The following is a 14,975-nucleotide window of genomic DNA, read 5'->3' as shown; positions in this document are numbered from 1 at the left end:
GCCCCACCCCTCAAACAAACAACAACAACAACAACAAAAAACACACACACACAACACTACTCAGTGTGTTGCCATTGGAAAATGGCCTTTTAATTCACAAAATTAGTCAAACTTGTGATCAGTAACTGAGCTTTGGGATTATGCTGCATAAGGCTTATTAAGGTTTAATCCCTGTTTGAATCTGCATTTTCTGAATATGTTTAAAGGTGGAGGAGGAAACGTTTGAGCTCCTCGGGGATCATGAGCGAATTGATCTTCTGTTCAGGAAGCACTCCAATGCACTTACGGAGTTTCAGGCGGCACAGCTGCATCAGAGTTGGGGGCCCTAGAGAAAGGCCAGAAGACAAGTTATGAGCCCCATTTAAGCACCTCTGAGCACCTTGTTCTGCTGATTTTCAAAGCATACAAGATACATGAGCTTACTAGAGAACATGAGCCTGCCTTAGCCTAGTTGTGACTTTCACAGAGAAAGGCCATGTTCTCTCTTTGCTGGAGTCTGAACTGAAATACCTTGTCAGGGTTTTGTGTGAGAAAGAAATTTTTTTCTTTTTTTCTTTATGTTTTTTAATATAAATTATTTATCTAAGCACTACGACCACAAACATGATTGTAGTTGGGTTTCAGTCACAAACAGAACACCCCCCTTTACCAGTGCAACATTCCCACCACCAATGCCCCCTCCCTCCTTCCCATCCCCTGCCTGCATTCAAGACAGGCATTTTACTACAGTTATTTTTTGTCTAGTAAGCTGTTTTTATTTCTTTCTTAGAGGATAAGTGTTAAAAATACAGTAGTAACGGTGTGAGAGGAGAAAGAAATTTAAGATGGAAAGAAATGCTAAATTCCATTCCTAATGGAGGCTTGTGGAAGTAGATTCTGGAATTAAAAAGGCATGCACACTTCCCAAAGACAAAAAACAATTCATGTCAGGTGCATGCTATTCTGGCTTATCATTTAAGTAATGTGCAGATTATTCAAATATTTTCAATAACTCATCAGTAAAGGCATGGTACTCTACACATGCACTCACATCATACTTCTTTTCCCATCTGCATTAGGACATGCCAGCACTGAAACTTGTAAGGTGGAAGGGAACCTGGTATCATCTTTCAGAGAACCACCCAACAGCTGATGTAGGACTGTGGTTTACAATGGGACTTATGGGATGAGAGAGGAAAGAGGAAGTGTCTGTCCACCCCACAGATATTTGATAATGTCTAGAGATAACTTTGATGGTCGAACTCAAGGGAGAGAATTGCACTCTGGCCTGAACAGGTCCCTAATTCCCAGCCTGCAGGAGGGAACAGTCAGACTGACTGACATCTGCAGGGAGAGAAGCCTGATGCCCCGAAACCTCAGCACAGAGTGCAGGTGAGTTCTAATGATCTCCACCCTCAGACCAAATAGGTTTACAACCCACCCGCCAACACCAGAAAAGCCCCCTCTCCACAAAGTTCTGCTGTCTGGGTCAGAACATCCGTTCTCTGGACAATAAAGAGTTCACAGGGAGCAACTTAGAGTGGCAATTGTTTTCACATGGCTGTGAATCACTCAAGAGATACTCTACAGTGCCCTCTAGTGTCTTCTGATCCCAGAAACCAAAGGCTTCAGGGAATCAACCCCCCTGCAGTGCAATGAGACAACATGCAGGACTCTACAACCCCAAAGAGACTCCAACGACATCACCTTAAAGCACCCTAAAGTTTGGGGGCCACAACCAGCAATGATCAAGGATTACTCCCGGCTCTGTGCTCATGAATTTATCCTGGAAGGTTTGTGGGACCATATGAGATGCAGGGGATCAAGCCTGGGTTGACTGCATACAAGGTAAATGCCCTACCTGCTATACTATCACTTTATCTCCCACCCCTAACTGCACTCTTACTCATTCAAAGAAATTGCCTGAAAGCAATCGCTCTCTGAGATCAAGTCTTCCCCACTTGTCCCTGTCAGTTACCTAGCCCCCTGTCTCCAATATGGTCTACATCACCATGGTTAATCACAGCGAAACTTAGACTGTACCCACCTCCTGTCTCCTCCTAAAATCTCTCCACTGATACTAAATATTTGCTGAAAGCAGAGAAAGATCTTTTTAATGGCTTGGAAGTCAGAACTGAGCAACTATATGTTCCCTACTGCAGCACACAGGTGATTCTGTATTAGTACTGGGATTCAGGTAAAATAGATTCACCTTCTCGCTCCCGGAAGATAAGGGCCAATGGGGAATTAGGAGTCACCAGGTCCACTGGACGTTTGTCATCCGAATCCTTGATGTAAATATTGGCTCCATAATCCATCAGGAGAGTGGCCAGCTCCTCACAGCAGATCCTGGCTGCCACATGCAGAGGGGACTCGAGGTCTTTGCCTATGTTCACATCGGCTCCTGTGCAGTCCCAAGAACAAAGGAGGGGGAGAGTGAGACATGACAACAGATTTAAGTTGAGCAGGAAGCCACAAGAACTTAGGGAACTGCACAACGTTCATGGAGGGCAAGATTGAAAGAAAGACTCAATAAATTGGTGTTTCAAGTGTTATAAAGAACTTAATAACAGGAAGGCAACAGCAGATAGGTATGTAGGACTTTTCAAGGAATATAACAGACTTAGAGTGAATGAGAAGTGACGTGATTTCAATTTCAAAATCAAAAGAGAATGAAGGAAGGCATCACCACCATCGCCATTATCACACCATCACCAATATCACACTGTCACCGTTATCACATTATCACAAACACCACCATTATCACACCATCACTGCCATCACCATCTCTTATCATGACCATCACTCATAACAAGTGGGATAACTAAAATTCCAAGAGATGAAAGTAACTCCCTATCTAAAATAAACAAACCTCTTCCTTTGCATACTGTTAACCTTAAAATAATATTAGGACTGGGGTTCAGGTAAAGTAGAACCCCTAGAAGCCTCCAGTCAATAGGATTCCCATACTCTACACTCCTCTCCTCATACTTTTTTCTACTTCAATAGAATGAGCTCTTTAAAAAAAATTCCTTTACTTTTATTCCTTTCCTTGTTTTATTTGTTTTCTCACCAGAATCCAGAAGTCTCTTGACACAGGCAATATGCTTGTTCTCACAAGCTAAGTACAGTGGTGTGCCGAGGGTGCCGATGTTATAGTTAACGCTGCATCCGTATTCTGTCAGGCATTCGATGCATTCTAGGTGGCCTGCAGTCCAGGGTGGAAGAAAAAAGTTCCAGGTGAGTTCTTTCAGTGAGGAAAACACCTCCCCCATTTTCAGTGTTCGAATTTGTCAACAAGCTACCCAGGCGATCTGATCAGGGATGTCTGTAGAGAATGCCAAGTAATGATAGAGGCACTGTACATACAGTGTGTTACATCACTCTGTGATATGCTACATTGCTTGCTTGGGTTTCCCAACCACAGTAAGCAAACAGCTGCCTTGAGGCTTTTCCTATTGTTTATGGCTTTATCAGAGGCTCATAAACATGAACAAGTGAAAGTTTGGAGAGTAACAGAGAAAGGTCTGAAGGTGAACTTGAAGAAGAGGCCTGGTGTGATGCACGGGAAAGCAAAGGAAAGTTGCAGTCACACCATACCAAGGGAAGACCCTGAGAGAAACACGCCCCACTGAACAGGGATACAGTTGAGAACAGCAGCCAAATGCAACATGAGATGGGGCTCTTGTGGCCAGGAAAGCTCTGCAGGAGCTGAGTATTTTCAATATTGTTCCTTGTGAAACTGTGTCCAGTGAATAAGTTGAATTAGTATGGCTCTGAATGAATGAACATTAATGTTTCGGGACATAATTATACTGTTGATCAAGTCAAAAAAGGTTGCTGTAAGGATTATGGGAAGAAATGGTGTGAAAGTCACTGAAGAAATAGAAAGCCCTCTGCAAAGTGTGGCCATGATGATGATGATAATGATAGTGAAGAACAAGAGCAGAGTTCAGAGTTCATAGTTAAGAATATTTGGAGAACTGAGGCTTTATTCAAAGACTTATCCCAGATAAATGAGTTCTAAAGTCAGTCTGATGACTACAGTTAGTATTGCTGTGTGCTTGAAATGTTCTAAATAGAAGTTGTTCTTACCCTGTCTCCCCCCCACACACACTACACACCACATAGTGGGGAAGTTAATGTGCTCATTAACTTGATTGCGCCAATCATTTTACATATATCAAATTTTGTGAAATCAGCATGATGTGCCTTAAATATAACACAACCTTGTCAATGATATCACCATAAATCTGAGTGGGCAGAAAAATTACCCCAAACCATATATAGCATCTTCTGTTTATATAAAAAAAAAAACATTTATTTTGCTTGGCAAACTTGGGGGATATTCATAAGGGTACTAAAATGAATGAAGATAATGTGTAGAAAATGATTTTTATTTCTACGGGATCATGGATTCAATAATAAAGTCCACACGGACAGTTATTTTCCCGTGTGCCTACTCTTTTGCCAGAAATACAATAATCAACATGCTCCAAAAGCTCTAAGAAGAGAATTATCTAACTTACCGTACATGAGAATCACCAGAACAGTTGGTCAGAGAAGACTCAGTAGGAGGAGCCTCACCAGTTATAGTCTGAAGCAGGGCCAAGAACTTGCATTTATAGGCCTGAAACTATACCTCCTTTGTCCCTGTTACTCACCACTGAAAAGCCCCTTGAAGGAGTGCATGGAAAATGTAGTTCTCTCAACACTTTACCTCTCTTAGAAGCTTCATGAATTGGAGAGGTCAGATCACTCATCGGCAGGTAGCTGGCTCCATTCTGCAGAAGCAGTTCCAAGCACTCCCGATTGCCACTAATGCAGGCATTGAACAAGGGGGTGTGCCAGTCAGTAGTCACACCATCCACCTGCAAAGAAAAAAATCCCAGATATATATAGTGGTCTGGTTCCTATGCTGGCTCCGCTCAGGACTAGATGGTTCTTCATTTCCTTGAGCCTTTCATCCCACAGCTGTGAAATACTGAATCCCACAGGGCACCTAGATTGCTACTGAAATGTGCTGTCTCTTCCATGTCCTTTCTGGTAAAGTAGCCTTTGAATCCAGTTAGGATAATTTTAATAGTTTAAAACCTAAGATTTCCAGCATAAACCTTCCATTCTAGAACAACTTGTGCCAGTTCAAGTTCAACCACAGCAACCAATAACCTTCATAAATTGTCTCATTTTCAAAAAGAATCATGACTTTTATGTACACCTAAAGTGAACACTCATCCAAGGTTTCATTCATTTGAGAACCATAAAATGCAAAGAATTGTTCCGAGGATAATTCGGCTAGTAAATCAGTAAAATGCTGACCCGAAGCCACTAATAGAGCCAAAATGGGCTAATATCCTAAGCAACCATTTAAGGGCTTTGAAACTCATCTCTAATGCTGGTAATCAAACCAAACAGAAGACATCAACTCTACTCTCTCTCCAGCGTTTAAGTTATCATCAAATAACAAAGAGAAAAACTGAATACAGATTTTTTTTCTCTACTATTTGTTAATCCTCTGGAGAACCTGTTAAGCAATGATCTTGTGCTGACAACGAAATATTTTCAAGAAGGATGCCCAGTCAAAGCTATGAAAGATGCCAGTGATGTAGAACTATAGACATAATCATTGTGCAACAATGAGTACAAATGTTCTTCCAAGTTTGCACTCTAAGGTGCCTCTCTGGTCCTATTTCCAAGTTTTGGGGTGTTTCATTTTTCTTTTTTGTAATAATTTTAGTTTACTTAATTAATTTTCTATTTTTATTTAAGTTACATGGTTTCTTATTGAAGTACAAAGTTATTTTACCCCACAGTCACCAAAGTACCTAGACACTCCACAACTGTCACAACTATATGACATCTATGTCTCATCCACCTTTTCATTCTCTCCATCCTCCCTCTACTTCTTGATAAATCTGAGTTTTGTAATCCAAGGCTAAATGTAAGGTTTTTGTCATTGTTTAATATTGTCTATTCCCTTACCTCATTATCCTGTAGACCACACGAGTGAGGTCATCTGGCCTGTGTCCTCCCTCTGACTTCTTTCATTTAACATGACCCTCCAGTTCCATTTAAGTGACAGAAAATTAAAATATTTGATCTTTTCTTACAGCTGCATAGTATTCAATTGTGTATATATGCCACAGCTTCTTTATCCATTAGCCCAAAATTCCAATACTAGTACATAAAATTATCTTGTCTGTCATCATATTAGATAATTGTCATTGTACTAGATAGATAATCTTGTGCTGTAAATGTTGTAGAACTATTTCTGAGATTTTCTTCCAGTCATGAGAATGAAGGCGAACATCAAACAAATATTTATCAGTCATGACCTAAATTGACTATTCAACCTTATCACTAAAGCAATGAATATTGATGGACATAATACTATTGAAAAGCACTTCTCTTCATCCTAGTTAGGCTAATCTAATGAATAAAAAATATCTGGAAATTATTCATAATGCCTAGAAAGCCCTTTGCAGTTATTGTATCTCAGCTGTTGTGTATGCTGTACTTACCAGTGCCCCATGTCTTAACAGTAAGTTAACACAAGAGGGATGGCCCCCAAGACAGGCTTCATGGAGAGGCGACACATGGTCAACTGTGACAAGGTTCACAGGCCACCCCTGGAAAAGGAGAATCATGGGTTGTAAGGCAACATTTCCAGAGAGTTTGCTTTCAGCCATTAATCAAATCCTACTATGTGCAAAGCTTTTCTAAAAGGTTCTGGAGAGGAACATAGGCTTAAATGATTGGTAAAGCACATAGTTTGCATACATGAGCCTGTGGATTCCATCACAAAAGATGTTACCTGCTTCAAAATATCACAGTATGATAAGGTGTTTAAAATGGCATTAGTCAAGAAGCAAAGAAACTTTTAGGTGGCAGATTATAATCAAGTTACTCAGGAACATTGTTGGGACTAAAGATACTAGCATTGAAGGTACAGTACTGCTAGCTGTGGTTTCACAAGTGAGTTCTTGGGCTCTCAAGACTGACTTTCAGCTCCCTCTCACTGTTTTATCTCTCACTCACTGGCTTACTTGTCTCAGGAGATTCATGACAAAGAATTTCTGGGTGATGCACTCAGAAATCAGCTAGCTAAGAACTGGAGCCTTCATTTCTAATACCCAAGAGAAAGCAAATTTACAGAATCCATATGAGTTTGGATTTGGGTTCTCCCTTAACCATACTTTAAGATGCCTACATGTCTCATCCACACACTTACTGCTGACTCCTAAGTGATTGATCCTAAAAGACAAAGGCATGTCTAGTTGTGATCTACGCTAGTGTGTGTTGAAGTTGCTGTTATGCACAAGAGATGACAGTGGCAAAGGCAAGGCATGATGGGGTCCTCCAGAGACATAAGAAGTCTCTAGGCAGAGGAGCAGTTACTTCATCAGGGTCGTAAGTCTGAAGAAGCCAAGAATGTGTCTAAAAGACTGTAAGAGTCATCTATCCCTGGGGAATGTTTTTTCTCCAAGAGCTGGGCTATGAGCTAAACTCAAGAAGAGCATGAAGACATTCTCTGGGAGAAGAGCCACACACCTCCAGCTCTTATAAACATTCACTTTAACTAGAGGAAATAAGAGTTCTTGGGGCATGCTAGCCAGTTCAGAGATAGTTTCCTGTAATTAATGACAGCAACATATTGTCTTGCTGCTCAGGATTGTTAACATTGACTAAGATTCATTCCAATATATTACCATCATTGCTTCTACATGGGCAGGTGTTTACAAGATCATTCTCCCGATTGGGCCATCCTTTGAGCCTCTACCTTCTGACTGACAAGTCCACACGGTTTGAGATGCCTTACTCATTCAGATCATGTACTTCAGACTACAAGAGCACTACAAGAGTCTTTGGGGGAGCTGAACCTAAATGGCATTTCATTACTGAAAAATACCAATGTCTCATACCATTTTGCCATTCCAAGTCTGTTGTTTACAGGGAGAGAAGAAATTGTATCTTCTATTCTTTTATAACCTTAAATCCCACCTCTACCCAGTGGATACCAAATTAATGTGAGTTAACCCCAGACTTTTAATTCATTCACTTTCCCCTTCACAAGTATGTAAACATTTTTGAAATGTAGTTATCTACTTTACTTTTAGGAAGGCACACCTAACAGTGCTCAGGGGTTCTTCCTGGCTCTGCACCCAGGGATCACTCCTGGCAGTGTTTGGGGGACCATATGAGATGCTGAGGATGGAACCGTGGTGGGCCACATACTGGACAAGCACCCTACCCACTGTATTATCTCTCCAATGCCTACTTTACTTTCCAATTGTCATTATTTTACTAGAGGCAACCTCACAAAGAGGCATTGTGAAATTCTCTTTCCTTTCAAAAGTCTTTCCATGTTACATGTGTTATGTATGTGTAGAAATACGAATGTAGGCTCCTCTGCAGCACAACAGTGACTACATGACTATGGGAGCATTTGTGCAGCATGTGGAGAAAACCAGTTGCACTCATGACTGCTTGCTCATCTGTAGCAAGAGCACTGTCCTTAGGCACTATACTGGATTTGTGTTCATCCCTATGAGACTGTTGCCCAAGACTAGGTTGGGTGAGTGTAACGGAGCAGGCACAGTAAAGCATGGCAGACTTCCCTGCAGCTTCTTCTTGGGCTCTTCTCCTTAAGGCTACTTAAAATCATATATCCAGATGAGCTTTGGCTGTGCTCAGGAGTCACCTGCAGAGTTTGGTCAAAATCTGAAAACTCGGGTGTCATCCCAGAGCAATTTCAGAAGAATCAAGAGAGACTTGAATTAAGGAATTTATTTGTATACTTTTTTCTTTTGTTTTTTTGGGACACATCTGGAGGTTACACTCAGGGGTTACTCTTGGCTCTACACTCAGAAATTGTTCTTGGCAGGTTCGGGGTACCATATAGGATGCTGGTGATTGAACCAGGGTTGGCCATGTGCAAGGCAAACATCCTACCCACTGTATCCAGCACCCCCCCCCATTTTTCTGTATTCTTAGAGTCCTCCTGACCTTGGCCCCAGGGGATTCAAATATGCTAAATATAACATGCTCAATTGTGATACTAACTAATGTTCAAAGATGCTAACATTGATTGTGACACAAATATTCAGTCAACCAAGAGCCACCAACTTAAGGTCACACAATAGTCAGTTGGGATCTTCGCTGCTTTCAATTGGTTTTTGTTTTGTATGGATAGTGGTGTTAGGTCTAGAACCCAGGGCCTCATACATGTGAAGCAGATGTATTACCACTGAACAATTTCATGAATCAGATTTTTTGTTTTTGTTTTGTTTTGGTTTTGCTAAACACATATTTAATTGAAATGCAACAGACACAAGGTAGGTGTAAATCTCAGTGAATGTCACACATACAGATATGTGAGTACTGTCTTGGGAATGAAAATAAACACTCTTAAAATCCCCTATGTGCCCTTTCCAAATTACTGTTCACCTCTCCTCCCTAAAGACAGCTACTATACTAATTGTAACCCTACAGTTCCATTATTCCCGGTTTTGAATATCTTACTGAGCATTAAGCGTGGTATGTGTGTGTCCATGGATGAGTGTACACTCAGCTTTCATTGAACATTGTGTTTTTCTAATTCCTTCACTCCCTCATCCATTTCCATTCCTCTGTTGACCATAATACATTGATCCATTTTATTTCTGATGGACATTTAGATTGTGTTCAGGGGCTATTACAAATAAAGCTATTTTTACTCTCCTGTACATATCATCTGATGAATATATATCTCCAATGCACATGACTATAGAGGTGAATTTTCTGTGCTCTAGGGATAATTTTTGTAGATATTAGTTGACGATTTTTCAAGTGGTTTGGATAATTTATTTCACAAGCAACTTCAATTGCTGAAAAGAGTGTACTATCTACCCCACATTCCTGATAAGACTAAATTATTTGTGTTTTTACCATTTAATCCTTCTAGTGGGAGGAGCTAGTAAGTTCTGCATACCATAACAAATAATAAGGATAATATAAATAATTAAAATAAGAGTTATTTATCATTTGAATTATTATAAACACTCATAAGCGTGCTTTAATATATTTATTACGTATTTGAGGAATCTCTTTTATGAAGGACCCTTTCAAGTCACTTGTTTTTTTTCTGTAGGGTTGCCTTTTTTGTGTATCAGATTTTATTTATTATGGGATCACACATATGAGGGCCACACCTGGTGATGCTCAGTAGCTACTCCCAGCTCTATATCTGGGGGTTATTCTTAACGATACTTGGGGAATCATGTTGTGGGAGACATAAAATCTGGGCCTCCAAAATGCAATGAACTTAGTTCATTAAGCTATCTTACCAGCACCATAAGGACCACTAGGATGACCAAGTGTTAATCAAATCCTTCCTCCCCAGTTATGCAAAGTCTGGTTTTGCAACAACAGTAGTAACAACATGCCTCCATCCAAATCCACACATATGATATTTTCTAATTTATGGCTTGCCTCCTCACTTCCTAACATACTACTGCCTTTGGGGCCAGAGAGAGAGGGCAAGAGTTAAGACAGTTTCTTTGCACAGGACTAAACGCAGTGCAATCTCCAGCACCACCTATGGTCCCCCAAATACGGTCATCTAAAAGTGACCCTAGTATTTCTGGGTGTGGCTCACCCAAACAAAAAATAATTTGTGCATCAAATGGATATGTATATATCCTTATATAAATAAACATATATTTGGGTTTGAGAGCCACATTCACCATGTTCAGGAATTTCTATTGGCTTTGTGTTCAGGGATCTCTCTTGGTGGTGCATGGAGGACCATGTTCAGTGTCAGAAATTGAACCTGAGTTGAACAAATGCAAAGTAAGTGTCCTACCTCTTCTACTACCTTGGTGGCCACAAGTTCTTAATCGTAATAAAATCCAGATATTAGTCTTTTTTGCTTTTTTTCTTACATACATTTTTCATTCCAAATTCCTTTGCCTTAAAATGGCTTTTAAAAAATATTTCCGAATCGTAAAAGTACTGGTTTTATAAGAACTTTTGATAATACCAATACATGAAGTACTGGTGAGAAAGCTCAAGAGTGAACACATACATTGCATGAAGAAGGCCCAGATTTGATCCACAATAGCACATGGTTCACCCCTGACCATTTTTCTTTAGAAATTATTTTCTTGTAGGAAGATATATTAATCTTGAGAGTGCCATGAAATTTAATTTTGTTTTTAAGTCACCTGGTGGCACTTGGGTTATCCTGGCTCTACACTCAGAAATCACTCCTGGTGAGGAGGACCATATGGGATGCCAGGAATCCAACCTAGGTCTGTCCTGGATCTGCCACATGCAAGGCAAAGGCCCTACCGTTGTGCTATCGCTCAGGCCCCGAAATTCAATTGTTTTCTCAAAACACACTTGTTTTCTCTAGCCACCAACTGAAAGTTAAGTTGTTTGTCAATCATGAATGTAGACACAAAACCACAGTATGTAATTACAGAGTAAAGAGTTGCAATGGAGAGGGATTATATGTGTTTATTGTATTCTTACTGCTGTGGGTATCTATAATATCTTCAAAATATACATTTCCTATAGTTAGAATTTATGGTAACTAATTGAATTACTATCAAATATTGTTAATGTATTCATAAAGTCCATATATTACCCGGACACATGTATACTTTCATACTGTGATTGGTTTTGGGTTCTTTTTAATGTACTGTTTTGTATGTACTTAAGACATTAGTCAGAGAACGTATCCACGGATTTTCCAAGACTATCTATGACAAAGAAAGGGCCAGAAATTCCTAACTTAAGAGATTGGAATTAAGATTCTAACTTAAAGACTGACACAAAATGATCTCTCTGATGTACAGGGTATAAAGAAACATAAGGTGGAAAGATGAATACCCAAAGACGATGGAAAGAACATGAGAACCAGTGTTCAGTAGGAAACAAGCCACGTGAGGGGATTTGAGGATAAGATGGGGGGTGTGGGAGTGGGAAATACCAGTGGTGGAGGGCAGCATTCAACGGGGGGAGGGGAGCTGAAAGGTGATAAATGTGACCAGAGCAATAATACAGCTGGAAGAGTTTTTGCCTTGCACATGGCTGGCTTGGATTCAATCCTTGGAATGCTATATGGTCCCCCGAGCCCCATCATGAATGAGGTATAATTCCTGAGCACTTCTGGGTGTGATCCAATAAATCAGGAAAAAGTGGTAAAGTGTTCATTATATGTGAAACCCTATCAGCAACAATACTGTAAACGACAGAGAAAAATATATAAATATTTATATTGAACAGTGTCTCTAGCAGAAGCAGAATGGTGGGAGACAAATGGGGGGTATTGGTGGAGGGAAGTGGCCACTGATGAAGGCACTGGTGTTGAAATATTGTATGCCCAACACCCAATCAGTCATTTCTCAGTGATGACTATATAAAAATTAATGTTTTTAAAAGTCTTTGAAGAACACAGGGCTGGAACAGTGGCACAGCAGTAGGGCGATTGCCTTGCACGTGGCTGACCTAGGATGGACTGTGGTTTTATCCCCTGATGTCCCATATGGTTCCCCAAGCCGGAAGCGATTTCTGAGCAGAGCCAAGAGTAACCCATGAGCATCACTGGGTGTGGCCCAAAAATAAATATTAATTAATTAAATAATTAAAAATGACAAGATTGGATAGAATGGGACTCATCTTTCATTTTGTTAAAGTTTTTACTCAGGGGGGGACTCCCCAGCTGTGCTCAGAAACTATTCCTCACCTTGGATTCTACTAGGCATCCAGCCAGCATCACTGAGGCTGGGGGCACATGAAGTGCCAGGCATGTGCTTCAATCCTTTGAACTATTTGCGTGACCTCAAACTCATGAGTCTGCACATAACATCAAATTTCTTCTCAGTATTGAAAGCAATGGGATGTAGTTTATTCACTTAGAGTTATACCTTCTTGTGATGCTTGTTCCCAAACCACCTGGTGGACACCCTATAGAGAACTGTTGCCTCGAACAACTGTTCCAGGGAACACCATAGAGCAACAGTTCCTGGAAAACTCCTTGAGGCATAAAGCTTAGGAGACACCACTCCAGAGATGGATAAGTACACCATCTCCCCATCCATGCTTCCCTCACAGAGATCTGGTTAAAGGAGATAAAACCTATCAACACTGTGTTGCACCCAAGACATTCCTAAGCCTCAATGTTCATCCTTACCTTCTCCCTAGTGCTGCATTCACCCCTGCCTATGCTTCTGCTATGCCCGCCACCCTACAGGTATCCTAGTTCCTCTTGTCCTATAGAAACATTGTTGAATGGAATAAAGTATCTCTGCTCATCATTCTGGGACCCATTTTAGCCCAGTTATCAGCTGAGGGGAACATCCTTGGTCCCCTAATGCACTGTGGGACAAAAGTTGAGCCTTGCTGGCTGACATGGTCAGCACACTTAGAAGTTACATACCTGTCTGATGAGGTTCCGCAGAGAGAGCACACGGCCATGGATCGCTGCCTCATGCATTGGAGACCAATCGGAGAGAGCATCTGCATAGAGAGAGAACGGCATCTTACAGCCTGCTGCTGCCCTTCGACTCCAAGGCTCTCCTTACCTCGATTCAGAAACGGCTAACATAGGAACAGAGCAATAAAAATAGGTCGGTGGGGCATGTTCTTTGCATGCAAATGACTCAAGTTCAATTTTAGGCATCCCATATGGTCCTCCAAGCAATATTAGGAATGATTCCTGAGTACAGAGCCAGAAGTAAGCCCTGATTTCAGCCAAAACACAAACAAATGCCTACCAAGCCTTACTGATGAAAATAATGGAACCCATAAATTCCAAATACCCTCAGCTTTTCTCCTGAAAATTCTGGTACACCATTGGTTTGAGATGCTCAGAAGAGTGCAAGAAGGTAGGTCATGTTCAAACTTTAGATGAAGGGAGATGGGGCAAACCATTTTACCATATAATCGTCATAGATTTTTATGCTAAATTTATTTTTGCAAGAGTGGGGAGTGAACATTAAATGAAGGTTTTTGTTTAATTTCCATTGTACTGCTATTACTGAAAACAAAACAGGGGAGCACAATTAGGTGGTGGCTAAAACCGAAAAGTTATTGAATATTTCCATGCTGGTTTAAGGGTCCGACAAGTGGTGTGTGGGGTTCACAGAAAACTTTAATAACCAACATTTGTTTTGTTTTGTTTTGTTTTTTAGTTTTTGGGTCACACCAGGAGGTACTCAAGGGTTACTCCTGCTCAGAAATTGCTCCTGGCAGGCAGTGAGGACCATATGGAATGCCGGGATTCGAACCACCGTCAGTCCTGGATCTGCTGCATGCAAGGCAGCTGTGCTCTCTCTCCAGTCTGATAACCAACATTTGTGCACTCAGCTACAGATACTTTTCTGGTTTGCTGAATAAAACAGAAACTTTGATATCAGGGAATGAATCCATACTCTTAAGTAGTACACCTGTAATTACATATACCATTAGGTTTGGAATCAAATGAAACAGAATGCTCTCTAGTGATGTCCTGGCTTCTGTCCCAGTTGTCCAGTGCAAATCTGAGTTTAGTCTGCCCTGGTTACAGGGGCATTCCTTAGCCCTGAAGGCATCCTGTCAGTGTGGTTCAGAGTAAACAAGCCCTGACTTCTCTCTGAGATGTGATTCCCTGCCTAGACCCCAAGCTTCTGTTCCCTTCTCTGGAAGTGAATGAAGCAATATACTTCTCCTGGCTCCCTGCCTATGAGCCACTACACTCCAGCCCCATCTCTAAACACAGTCACAAGTTCACTAGTGAATCATTGCTATTTCAAAGAGCACACACCATTCAAAGTTACTTGGAAGGAACTCACATTCTTCCAAATGAAACCTGGCAACCCTAGCCTGGCACCTTAAATGCTGGGCTTTACCCTAATGAGGTGGACCCTTGAACTGTGAGTGCTTTCCACAACAAACCACCGGAAGTCAGAAAGAATGTGAGGAGGCTCATCTGAACCAGTGGTGTTCCCAGTTCTTCCTGATGGGAGTCAAAT

At 41.0% G+C, this 14,975-nt stretch overlaps 1 protein-coding gene across 1 annotated transcript; it reads right to left on the bottom strand.

The window, feature by feature from the left end:
- Positions 1 to 200: 200 nt before the first annotated feature.
- On the bottom strand, positions 201 to 13,504 carry ASB9 (ankyrin repeat and SOCS box containing 9). Its single transcript, XM_049767456.1, has 6 exons — positions 13,403 to 13,504; positions 6,501 to 6,608; positions 4,700 to 4,850; positions 3,053 to 3,187; positions 2,192 to 2,383; positions 201 to 325 (listed from the first exon to the last, which is right to left on the bottom strand). The coding sequence occupies exons 1-6, from the start codon at positions 13,502 to 13,504 to the stop codon at positions 201 to 203; spliced, it is 813 nt and encodes a 270-aa protein (XP_049623413.1).
- Positions 13,505 to 14,975: the final 1,471 nt, after the last annotated feature.

The sequence above is a fragment of the Suncus etruscus genome, chromosome X (genome assembly GCF_024139225.1).
Source record: "Suncus etruscus isolate mSunEtr1 chromosome X, mSunEtr1.pri.cur, whole genome shotgun sequence".
NCBI lineage: Eukaryota > Metazoa > Chordata > Mammalia > Eulipotyphla > Soricidae > Suncus > Suncus etruscus.
The sequence above is the reverse complement of the archived record's forward strand: the minus strand, read 5'-3'. Positions and strand labels throughout refer to the sequence as shown.